Source organism: Onychostoma macrolepis, chromosome 11, assembly GCF_012432095.1.
Source record: "Onychostoma macrolepis isolate SWU-2019 chromosome 11, ASM1243209v1, whole genome shotgun sequence".
Lineage (NCBI taxonomy): Eukaryota > Metazoa > Chordata > Actinopteri > Cypriniformes > Cyprinidae > Onychostoma > Onychostoma macrolepis.
The window spans coordinates 27,051,729-27,065,084 of NC_081165.1; the positions used below are offsets into that span (position 1 = coordinate 27,051,729).

Below are 13,356 nucleotides of genomic sequence, written 5' to 3' on the forward strand. Positions count from 1 at the left end.
CGTCAAACTGAAGTCAAACTCTTTTAAAACGCAGACCGGATATGAAGTTTGGAAACTAAAGTATATACAGTACACAAAGAAAAATAGCGGTGTTCCGGGAAAACAAATCTGGACCAGCATGTCTCATCTAGATGTCATTTATCAAACTGCTGCCATTTATTCTGCTCCTCTCAGGAGCTGAGGAACCATTTCAGCAAATAAGACAAAGCACGAGTTCAAATGTCACACAAACTGCCCTTTTCACTCCGATCAGACCCAATCAGACCTGAGTCACTCGCTGACCGTCTGCGATATGGAGCTCGATGAGCGTTTACTGGATCATTTGTTCAGTGCAAAAGGAGGGGGAGACATGACAAATCACACAACAGCTAAAGACGCCTGAAAACCTTCAAACATGCTCATTTTTTGTATTCATTTTATGTGCATTTGTGTCTTCACACTAATGCGTTAATAAAGGTCAATAAGCATCCATTACTAAAGAGACACACTAATGTAAACATCAAGAGTCTGTCTACATTTTGTCTGCTATTATTACTGTACATAATAGTCATTTTACAGACTAAAAGATGAAAAATATGGATCCCTTTGAGTTATGATCATTAATTAATTATATGCAAATTAACGCTGATGATATTATTTTAATAATTGCTGAAAATAATTATATTCATAATATAGTTCACAAAAATATTATAATTATTCATTCATAATTAATGTGGTGTTTTCATAATATTGTATTATAAATTAAATTGGAAAAACGTGAAATATAAATGACATATTATTTGAAATTATTAGATTAAATGAAATATATTTACATGGATTTGTTGGATATTATAATAGTTAGTAATGCATATGCTAATTAACTTTATTTTATCTTAAAATATATTTAAATTATAAATATATTAAAAATATATTTAACAAAAATATACAGAGAATTTTATTTTTATTTTTAAAATTAAGATTAATGTATAGTTTTCATAATATTGCATTATTTATTCAATTAATTTCACCCCAATTAATAATTGATAAATTATTTGAAATATAAATTATATTTTTGCATTGCATTATAGTTTTGCATTGTTTCGCATTTCGATTTTTATTTAAGATTAATGCATAGTGTTTTCATGAATTAAATAAGATTAATTTCACCCCATAAATAACATGGAAAATAACATACATTTGAAATAGAAATGATAAAATATTTGAAACATAAATCATTTTGATAGAAACTGATTTTGTCATTGTTATATGTGTGTTTTGCATTGTGACATTATTTTCATTACATTCATTTTCATTTATATGGATCATGTGGAAGCTATAAGCATCAGTTATTTCAAATTAGTGTCATATTTCCTAAGTTCTTTAAAGCAACATAACTATGAACTGTGATGACTCTAGATAAAGAGCACAATATTCTAAAAAAATAGCTAAGAATAGCTCTTTCTCATCAAATCATTAGAAGCTTGTTAATTAGTGGCTAATTTCCATCTCTGGTTTTACTGTGACTGTCATGCAGAGATCTGGTTTGAGGGTCGTTCAGAAACAGCCGCAGGAAATGAGGTCCTGAGGGGGTCGTTATAAACTCACAGACCTCCATCACTGCAGAAATCCAGAACCGCTCACATGATCATCACACAGAGATGAGCAGAACATTACATAGACTTGGCAACCACACAGAACACCCTATAACAACACCATAGCAACACACTACAAACATATGCAACACCATAGCAACACACTACAAACATATGCAACAGCATAGCAACACACTACAAACATATGCGCAACACACTACAAACATATGGAACAGCATAGCAACACACTACAAACATATGCAACACCATAGCAACACACTACAAACATATGCGCAACACACTACAAACATATGGAACAGCATAGCAACACACTACAAACATATGCAACACCATAGCAACACACTACAAACATACGCAACACCATAGCAACACACTACAAACATACGCAACACCATAGCAACACACTACAAACATATGCGCAACACACTACAAACATATGGAACAGCATAGCAACACACTACAAACATATGGAACAGCATTGCAACACACTACAAACATACGCAACACCATAGCAACACACTACAAACATACGCAACACCATAGCAACACACTACAAACATACGCGCAACACCATAGCAATACACAACAAACATACGGAACACCATAGCAACACACTACAAACATACGGAACACCATAGCAACACACTACAAACATACGGAACACCATAGCAACACACTACAAACATAGTACTCAGAACCCAGAACAGCCTGACAACAGGCTTTGCATGGGTAAGCACAAAAACCAATGCATTTATTAATGTAATCACTAACAGAATCATATATATTTTGCTTTTATATTTATGTTGTTAAGTTCCAGACGTTTATATTGCGACCTGAAATGACCTGTTATACTGTATACTGACCTGAATACAGTGTGGGTGCAGTCATATTAGATTAGCAGACCTGCAGAATTCTGTAATACGATTGACCGATGCTTCTGTAATGACTCTGATACAACTCACATCACGTAATTCCTTTCAAAATCTAATGAAGATGCCCAATTACCAGCAGAGACCGTCTTAACCTCAACTCTGAGCTTCAGATTTAAGGCTTTGAAAAGGTATTTCAATTAAACAATGCATTTTTTTTTTTAGAAAGCACAGTAAATAACCAAAAAGAAACTGGAGTGAACGTCATTTAAGTATTGTACAGAAAATCATTTTCAGTCTTTCCGAGAAACCCAATTTGAGTTTGACCACCAGATCACCATTGGGTGTATCCTACGGGACCGTGTGACGCAGGACATACGCTGAGATTCTTCAGTAACGTGAATAATCAGGTGTATAAAAGCGGCGGTCAGGAGACCGAGAGAGACAGACAGACGGGAACTGAGCCGAGGAAACTATTCTTCATCCAAACAGGTGTCAGAGATCATATACAACCGCACACATCCTGACCGTGAGTACTCCGATTCTTCAGTCTTATTTGTCTTATATAATATATACTGTTAAATAAATGCAAACTTTTAAAAACATTTATAGGCAATAGGTACTTTATTTACAAATTTCACATTTCAATTTATGTGCATTTATTAAAATAAAACGTTGTATGAATTTATGGTTATTTAGAAACATCATGGGGTATTTTAACTTTTATAAATGCATTTATGTAATATATACATTGTTAGAAAAATGTCACGTTTAAAATTTGTGCATTTATTTAAAAAAAGGTGTTTGAGCTCCTGTTAATTGGGGAACTACATGGGATATATTTACTTTTATAAATGCATTTGTTATTCATTATATAATATATATTGGTAGAAAAAATGCTAACTTTTAAAAACATTTATGGGTATTTGTGTACTTTATTTACATTTTTTTTTAAACTAAACATTTTAAATTTATGTACATTTATTAAAATAAACTGTTTTATGATCTTATGTTGAATGGAAAATTTAATTCAATTTACATTTTTACAAATGCATTTGTTTATCATTATATCATTTATATTGTTCAGAAAAATGCAAAGTTTTAAAAACATTTATAGGTAGTTGAGTGCTTTATTTACAAATTTCACATTTCAAATTTATGTGCATGTATTAAAATAAAATGTTTTTTGTGCTTCAGCTAATTGGGAAAGTACATGGGATATTTTAACAATTTATAAATGCATTTTTAATGATTATATAATATATATTGTTAAAAAAAAACTTCTAAAAACATGCATAGGTAACTGGTTACTTCATTTACAAATTTCACCTTCCAAATTTATGTGCATTTATTAAAGTAAAATGTTAATTGGGAAACTACATTAGATATGTGTACTTTTATAAATGCATTTGTTAATCATTAAAATAAACTGGGAAAAAAAAGCTTCAAATAACAACTAATTACAGCGCCTAAGATGGATTTTCCATTTTATTTTTCATGTAATTTTAATCTAAAATCTTGATATTAATAAGAAAACCAAAGCTTATAGTGTTGTTAATTATCAAGTGCCAGATATGCACAAACAGGTAAATTGCTATCAAAAGAAAAGACAAATCAATCGGAATATTCAGTCTAATGCAGATGTTTGTTCTGACCTGGTTTAAATGTCTGCAGAAAGACATGATTTCACTGAGCAGCTGTCAGATGCTCCTCCTGATGGCCATCTGTGGCGTCTTCTGCTGCAGGACTCTTGCACTGCCTGCCATCTCTGCATATCCTGACATCAGGTGAGACATAAAACACTGTTCACGTACAGGTATCAGTTATTTAGTTGAATGAATGTATAGTTTTCATAATACTGGATTATAAATTAAACTAAATTATTTTGTATTATTGTCTTCCTCATGTACTTAACAAAAAAAAAAAAAAAAATTATTTATATTTCAATTTAAATTCATCCCAAAAAAATAAATAAATAAATACATGAAAATGTCACAATGCAAAACTAACCCATAATGATATAAAATAGGTTTAATTTAAAGCAATATATATTTCTATAATTTAAATGAAAAATATTTTATATCATTATTGGTTTGTTTTGTATTGTGACAATTTTTATCCAAAATTTGCATTATTGTAGTTAATTCAGTGTAAATTCACAATTTACACACATATTTTAGTTGGTATACAGACTTCCTCGTTTTCATTTTAACTTCTGAAATTCATTCATAAATTATATTAAAAATAAACATGCAAAAGTTTAATATACTTGTAAAAATGACTGCAAAAAATGATCAGTTCTTTGAACAATCTTATTTGCATGAAGGACATATTTTGTATTTTGCATCTTAATTCTTTCCAGACCAGGCGCTCTCGATGAAGACGGAGAGGACGACTGGACGAGAGACCCGTCTCTACAGGATCTGGAGGCGTATAAAATCCTGTATGAACTTGCAAACACCGTCGAGAGGTTTGTGAAAACAACACCATGACATTAGCAATGGCTTCCATTTACTCTCTCGTAAAAATATTATAGATCCATTTCCAGAGGAAAGACTGAAGCCGTAAATGTGATGATGAGGATGATCTATTGTGGAGACAAACAACTTTGAGTTTACGAGAAAGCACTGAAGACCATCTTACAATAAAATAAAAAGTGTTTTTTATCTGTATTCGTTGTAGACCATCCAGACACGCTGATGGGCTGTTCACGAGCGGATACAGCAAACTGCTCGGCCAACTGTCTGCTAAAGAATATCTGGAGTCTTTACTTGCAAAGAGAGTCAGGTAAACATGGCCCTACAGTAGATGGCTTAACCTCTTGGACATGAAAATGAAAGCATTTTAGTATTAGAAGTTTAAGTTTACTGTAAAGTGAAAGTACTGTACTGATTTTATTTTATATAAAATAATCATTAGAATCTAAAATTTCAAAAAAAAAAAAAAAAAAAATCAAAGCAATATGTCTAAATAAATTATGTTCCAAATTTGAAGTTGACATTACAAAAATTAAGGTTCCTATGAGATTTTTTTTTAGGCATTGCACCAAAAACATATTTGCACCAAAACATTACACCAAGTCAAGTCACCTTTATTTATATAGCGCTTTTAACAATACAGATTGTGTCAAAGCACTTAACAGTATCAAATTGGAGGATAGAGTGTCAGTAATGTATAATGATAAGATTAAACACTCAATTTTCAATTTTCAGTTAAAGGCATTTCATTATTGAATTCAGAGATGTCATTGTCTAGCTCAGTTTAGTTTAAATAGTATCTGTGCAATCAAATCGGCGATAATCGCTAGAAATTAAGTGTCCCCAACTGAGCAAGCCAGAGGCGACAGCGGCAAGGAACCAAAACTCCCTCTGAGACAGAATGGAGAAAAAAACCCTGGGAGAAACCAGACTCAGTCGGGGGGCCAGTTCTCCTCTGACCAGACGAAACCCGCAGTTCAAAAGTTTATATTTCTATTTTAATTACGTTGCAAGTTCTAACAATAGTAGTATTATGTAGTTAGGTATTTTATTATATTTTAGTTATTTTGTTATTTTTGGTTGATATATCTGGGGATATATCTCTGGGGGTCATCTGGGTGTCCTGGTCTCCGCTGACGATCAGGGCTGTAGACATCATCTCTTGGTGCTGATCCACCATCTGATCGGATACGGACTGAGAAACAGAATAGGAAAGAAACAGACAAATATTAGCGTAGATGCCATTCTACTTACGATGTAACGAGTACATTGTGTGTTATGGGGAGTGTTCCCGGTTCCGGTTGATCTAATTAATGCAGCCTAACAATCCTTTAACGGATTTGAATAATAGAAGCGTATTAATGTGTTATGTGTCACCAATTGACACCCAAACTCCACCCAATTTCAAATCGGTTTCATAGGATGAATTTTGAGTGTTTAAGCTTTCGAATGATACCTAAATTATAATGATTAATACAAAATGTGATTTGGAAGTCAAAGCCTCAAATTCTCAATATCACTTTTATCATGAAATAACCACCGAATATAGACCCTTGAGACTCAGACCTTTCCAATGATACATGATTTGTCAAGACTAAAAAAAAGCTGTGATTGTAATACATTTTGTAATAGGACACTTGAGACCGCCCACTAAGGAGGAGTCTGCTTAAATGATCCTAAAGTGCAATTTACATGCTAAACAAAATTTCCGATTTCAAAAACTGTTTCACAGGGTGAATTTTGAGATTGAGATTTCGAAAGATACACAATTTACGATGATTACTAAAATATGTGATACGAAAATCAAAGCCACATGTCTAAATAAATTATGTTCCAAATTTGAAGTTGATATAACAAAAATTGAGGCTCCCGTGGGATTTTGTTTAGGCGCAATACCAAAAATAGCCACCAGGTGAAACTCCACTGAACGCATTCTCTAGACAGATTTATAAATTTTTGTCACAATATTACTTTCATCACAAAATAACCACCAAATATGGAACCTTGAGACACAGACGCTTCCAACGATATGTAATTGGTCAAGATTAGAAACATTCTTGATTATAAAGTATTGTAGTAAATTTTGTAACATGCCACTTGGCACCGCCCACTAGGGGGACGGGCCTGTTTAAAGGATTTAAAGTACCATTTCCATGGAAGCAGAATGTCTGTTTCAAAATGGTTTATATATGACAGTTAACAGGTTAAATAAGTCTGGATGGCAAACTGAATGTGCTAAGTATCTCGAGGTAATGCGGTATCTGTTGTGACACTGATTTAATTAAGCTTTTAATAATGAGGCAGCAGGTGAGTGAACAGTGGGGGTCATTTTTCTGTCTGTCCGCTGTAGTGATGAGCTGGGCATGGAGCAGATGCCTGTGAAACGTCACTCAGATGCCGTCTTCACAGACAACTACAGCCGCTACCGCAAACAGATGGCGGCCAAGAAATACCTCAACTCTGTTCTGGCAGGAAAAAGGAGGTACGGCTCGAAAAAAAGGCGAGCATCATAATTACTAGTGCGACAAAACAGCACAATAATCACATAGAATTACACTAAAGGATCCAGAATATCACAGAGACTACAAGCAAACAGCCAGAACACCTTAGCAATGTGATGCTCACGGGCTGACATAAACCCAAAGCGTGCGTACAGAACGTGCCTCTCTCTAAAGACAGCATGCGATTGCGAATTCTCTTTCACATCTTATTGCGCTTGAATGGTCAAACACACACAATTATGCCAAAATGCCAGTCGTGTGGAGTATTCACGTAAACACAGTCGGTTATGTGTTAAATATACGTAAACATTTGGGGTAATAAATGGATGTTTGTCAGTATATTGGAAACCTTGCAGTTGGTCTTAAAGTAACAGCAGCCTAATTTATCTGCTAACATTAACGTTAATCAAACAACAAAAGATAAAGACAACATTTGATTCAGTTCTATTTTGATTCATACAGTGAAGACTATTCAGTGTTTTAGTAATAAAAAACAAAAAAAACAATAACATTTCTTATACTGTGGTGTAAGATTTTGGTCATATCACCCAAGACTAATTTAGAAAACATAAAAAACATTTTGTCCCCCTCTTTTGCAGTGTGAATGCATGTAATGTTTCAATGTTTCTTTTGCAGTGTGAATGCATGTAATGTTTCATTATATAAAATATATTATCTATTTTTTGATCTGGTTTAGGTGATGCACTCCTGTTCCATCACTGCCTGTGCTCTTTGACATGTAAGTGCATAAATGTCTTGTGACTACATGGTACTTTTTTAGTGTATGGCCTTTTAAATGAAGATTTATGGCTTAAAAATCAATGCTCTCTGATTGATCTCTTCTTAATCACATATAGTTGTCACGTCAAATCTGATGTAATGCAGCTGTTTTCCTGGTGTTGTGTAGGTGACATGGAGGCACAGCTTCAAGATTTTGCCATCATTATATATTCAAGCTTACACAATCTATTACGGCTGAAATTGAGTTAACAGCACTAAACACAACACAAACTGAATGAGCGTGTCAGTGAATGAATCAGTGTGAATGACATGTCTGTTTGTTGTTGTCTAATGCTGTTATGTCTAGAGAAATCTATTTTGACTGCAGTCATTCTTGATAATTGAAATCAAACCAATAAAAATGATCATGTTTGTAAAAACAGTTTTGTCTGCTGTTGTCATTCCAGCTCAGTTTCACGAGATCATCAAATCACCAGAAAAATCTCTGGTGGATGTGATTCTTTAAATCCATTTAAAAGCTTGATTCTGTCACAGGATTAATAATAATAATAATAATAATAACTGTTAATCTTTTAATCTAATGATTCTGACTTTTCTGTTGCAATTCTGGATCAAAACATTTTGAGATATACAGTAAAGTCAGAATTGCAAGATGAAAAACAGGGTTAGTATTGCTATTATTGACCAAAAATTAATACTATAGTCATTATTGTAACTTAAAATAAATGTTACAATAAAATAAAATATAATATGCATATACTTTACACACAATATACTTTAAACCCACAATTATTAGGACAAAAAAAAAAAAAAAAAGAGCTATAATTTTATATTTGATTTTTTTCCCCCCATGGTGAAAAGAAGTTTCCATACATTTTTCTAGATTCAGTTATGAACAGATTTCACCCTAAGCTAGCTTGCTTGCTTTATTTATTTATTTATTTTTTTACACATAACCAAACATGCCACAAGTATAAAGTAAAAATGTATAAATAAATAATAAAAAGTGCAGAAAAGCATCTTAACAGTTCCACAGTTTGTACTGATACCAAGCTTTTATGTTTAAATTTTGTTTCAAATACTTTTTAATATCAGTCTTAAATTGTACAAACAGGCATTATTATTCAGTCATGACCGCAGTATCACCATCTATCCAGCAGAAGGTGGCAAATCACCAAATATCTACAGCTGTTTTTGGAAGAGCATCACTCCACACTATTCATTGTATATAGGCTGCAAAGTAGGCACATATTGCAATATCCTGTTAGCACAAAACTGGGATAAAAATGATTTTTCAAGACAAAAACTGGGTTTAAACACCATACCAGCAACTTCCTCCAGTAAGGAAAAGATGAGTGCTACAAAATGCCACATTTCCTGTTGTGTCACACGTCTTTGCAGAGTAATCAGGAATCCAGTGCATGCAATCATTTTCACCTATTTACTACCCAAAAAAACCCTAGCAACTGCCAGAGAAATATGCCATTCAAATCAATCAGCAGAGGTTTTGAAGCAGTATCTGATGCTTTATTTGGGGTTGGGTCAGTCATATAGGCATCAGTGTTGGGAAGGTTACTTTGGAAATGTAATAGGTTACAGATTACAAGTTACCCTACTTAAAATGTAATAAAACTTTATTAAAGTAATGTAACTGATTACTTTTTGATTACGTTTCTAAATTTCTAATGTTTTCAACTGTTAATCATTTTCAAACATGTAAACCAGGCAGGGTTAACCTTACAGTAGAACTCAACACTGATTATGTCAGACTTTCAAAAGGTGACTTCATCACTTGAATTAAGATTATACTATTTTAATTTTAAAGGAGACATTGGATGCCAAATATATTAATTTGCATACAAATGTGTCTTGGCAGTGTGTGGACACAACCACCCTACAATGATAAAAATTCACCCCCCAAAAACCTAAACAGTCTCAATAATCAAGCCATTTTGATTTTGGAGTGAATAACCAGCGCTCTCTTCCACCTTCAATACCATGACTGAGGTGAGACCCTTGAGCAAGGTACCGAACCCCCAACTGCTCCCCGGGCGTATTGGCTGCCCACTGCTCTGGGTGTGTGTTCGCACTTGGATGGGTTGAATGCAGAGCAAAAATTCAGAGCACGGGTCACCATACTTGGCCACACGTCACTTCACTTCACTTTCACTAAATTTGTTTATGTCTGGCTGCGCAAATCATTTTACTCCAGACTCCAGGCAGGTTTTGTTAAAAAGTTAAAACTCAAGGATGAATCAGTACTCATTACAATACAATACAAATTTTATTTCTATAGCACATTTAAAACAACTGCTGTTGACCAAAGTGCTTACCAGCATCAATACATTCAGTCACAAAAACAAAATTCAACAACAATTCAACAAAATTCAGCATTAAAATGTAAAACCTGATCCCTCTAATCGACTCCAAAAGCTCTACTAAAAAGGTACGATTTCAATCTAGACTTAAAAGCATCCACAGATGGGGAAGATTTAATGTGCATTGGGAGAGGGTTCCGTAAACGGGGAGCAGCCACTGAAAAGGCCCTATCGCCCTTAGATTTTAATCTCATTTTAGGAACATGAAGAATCATCTGATTCGAAGAAGTTTCTTGAATTTTGATAAGGAATTAAAAGGTCAGCAAAATATTTTGGAGAAATGCCATACAACACTTTAAAAACCAACAACAAAACCTTGAATTCAATTCTAAATTCTACAGGCAACCAGTGTAAAGAAACCAAAACTGGAGTAATTCTCTCTCTCTTCTTTCTATGCGTCAAAAGTCTGGCAGCAGCATTTTGTACTAATTGAAGATGAGATAACTGACCCTGTGAGATACCTATATATACAGAATTACAGTAATCGATGCGTGATGACACAAAAGCATGAATAAGAGTCTCCAGATCCTTAAAAGAAAGAGTAGATTTCAGTTTAGAAATAATTCTAAGTTTATAAAAGGCAGCCTTCACAACACTAGAAACCTGTTTATCTAAAACTAAAGCTGAATCCATTGTAACACCCAAATTCTTAACATGGTCTGAAACACTTATCTTCACAGAGGCCAACCTACTTATAATTTCCTTGGAAGCAGAGGAAGGTCCAAAAACAACACACTCAGTCTTATTAGTATTAAGATGAAGAAAATTGCTTGCCAACCAGACTCTTATCTCACCTAAACATTGAGCAAGTTCCTCAAAAGATTGAGATCCACTTGGATCTATTGGGATATATAACAGTATCATCTGCATAAAAATGATACATAATATTATATTTACGAAAAATTGAGCCCAAAGGACCCATATATAATGAAAATAAAAAAGGCCCAAGAATAGACCCCTGTGGCACACCACTATGTAATTTAGCTGATGTCGAACACAAATCTCCAAGGCAAACCGAGAAAGATCTATCATTTAAGTATGATTTGAACCACTCTAAGGCAGTACCCCTAACACCAACATCTTCCAAACGCTGCAATAAAATACCATAATCAACAGTATCAAAAGCAGCTGTGAGATCAAGTAAAATAAGAATAACTACCTTTCCAGAATCAACTGCCAAAAAAAATATCATTAAAAACCTTAAGAAGGGCGGATTCTGTACTATGAAGAGACCTAAAACCTGACTGGAACATATCTATAACAGCATTCATATCTAAATATGATGCAAGCTGGGACAGAACAACCTTCTCTAAAATTTTTGATAAGAATGGAAGTTACGATATAGGTCGGTAATTACTTAAAACAGTACAGTCTAAATTTAGTTTCTTAAGAAGTGGCTGGACTACTGCATGTTTAAAACAAACAGGGACATTTCCATTAATTAAACTACTATTAAGAAGAGATTGAATAGTTTTACCTAAAAGATCAAACTAATTTAACAACAGCCGAGGAGGAAGAGGGTCAAACGGATGTGCAGCCGGCTTAGTGTGCCTTAATATATGCTCCAACTGAGGTAAAGAAATAGGTTCAAAACTACAAAATGAACTCTGATAATTTAACTCAGCATGAAAGATAGTTACTGAGATAATCTGTAACTGAAGATTATCAACTTTGTTTACAAAGAATTGCAAAAAATACTCACACATCTTTTGAGTAGGCTCTAGACAATTAGTAGTGCAGGAAAAATTACTTTATTAATTGTACTAAATAAGACATTAGGCTTGTTTGAGTTCTTATATTAATTAAATATTAATTATATTTGAAAAATATTTTACTTTTGCAACCTTCACAATAGACTGAAAATTTGCCAAGGCTTCTCTTAATATATCAAATGATACTTGCAACCTATCTTTCTTCCATTTTTGTTAAGCCCTTCTGCAAATTTTCCTTGAGGTACGAATTTCATCATTCATCCACAGCTGTGATTGTTTTTTTGATTCCCTATATTTTAAGGGTGCTATCTCATCTAAAATTTCTGTACAAACCAAATTAAAAGAATTAAAATACCCTTCCACACTAAGGTTCTGAGAAGAAAACTCTAAATCAGAGGCAAAAAAGGCCTCTGAAAATTTATCAACAGTTGAAGTATTTATAAGACGAATAGAGTGGCCAGACCTATTGCTTACTGAATTCAGCGAAGGAAATGCAGCATCAAAACAAACAAACAAATGATCAGAAAAACAAACATCATTTACCACAACATTAGTAACAGAGAGACCCAAGGACAATACAAGATCAAGAGTACGGCCAGCTCTATGAGTAGATCCTGACACAAACTGAGTAAAATTAAATTAATCGATCAACTGCAAAAATTCACTAGCCAGCCAATGGCTTAGAGGGACAGCACACATGTATATTAAAATCACCAAGTATAAGAAAATTATCATGAGTAGGAACTGTGGGAACATTGTCCATGATCCAGCTGCACCTCCAGAAGTAGCAAGTCTCACACTTTATATTTTTTATGATTATTTGCGAATCCCCTTTGCTCTTCCACAGAAGTGAGGGGCAGGGTGAGCAGAGCTCATGAGCATGTAACGTGATATGCAGTGAAATGAGTTGCTGTAAACAGAGCTGTTTTTGACAAAGTAAAAAGGGTGTTGTTTTTCATGACCACTGAGACCATTTCAAGAATAACCTAAAGAATCATACCATCTCGTGGAAAATGGGCATCCGATGTCCCCTTTGAAGCACAGCCACCACACAATCAGACTTACTTTAAAATCATTCTGAGGTTA

At 33.8% G+C, this 13,356-nt stretch overlaps 1 protein-coding gene across 3 annotated transcripts; it reads left to right on the top strand.

Annotated features, from left to right (window-relative positions):
- The first annotated feature begins 2,492 nt into the window (after positions 1-2,492).
- vipb (vasoactive intestinal peptide b) lies at positions 2,493-8,570 on the top strand. 3 transcript variants are annotated; one of them, XM_058791807.1, is made up of 8 exons: positions 2,493-2,652; positions 2,795-2,990; positions 4,136-4,248; positions 4,824-4,931; positions 5,144-5,248; positions 7,289-7,438; positions 8,137-8,178; positions 8,347-8,570. In XM_058791807.1, the coding sequence occupies exons 3-7, from the start codon at positions 4,142-4,144 to the stop codon at positions 8,138-8,140; spliced, it is 474 nt and encodes a 157-aa protein (XP_058647790.1). In that variant the 5' UTR covers positions 2,493-2,652; positions 2,795-2,990; positions 4,136-4,141; the 3' UTR covers positions 8,141-8,178; positions 8,347-8,570. The 3 variants fall into 3 exon arrangements, with proteins under 3 accessions (XP_058647790.1, XP_058647789.1, XP_058647791.1); XM_058791806.1 differs by having other exon boundaries at positions 2,638-2,990; XM_058791808.1 differs by having other exon boundaries at positions 2,638-2,990; positions 7,289-7,420.
- The last annotated feature ends 4,786 nt before the right edge of the window (positions 8,571-13,356 follow it).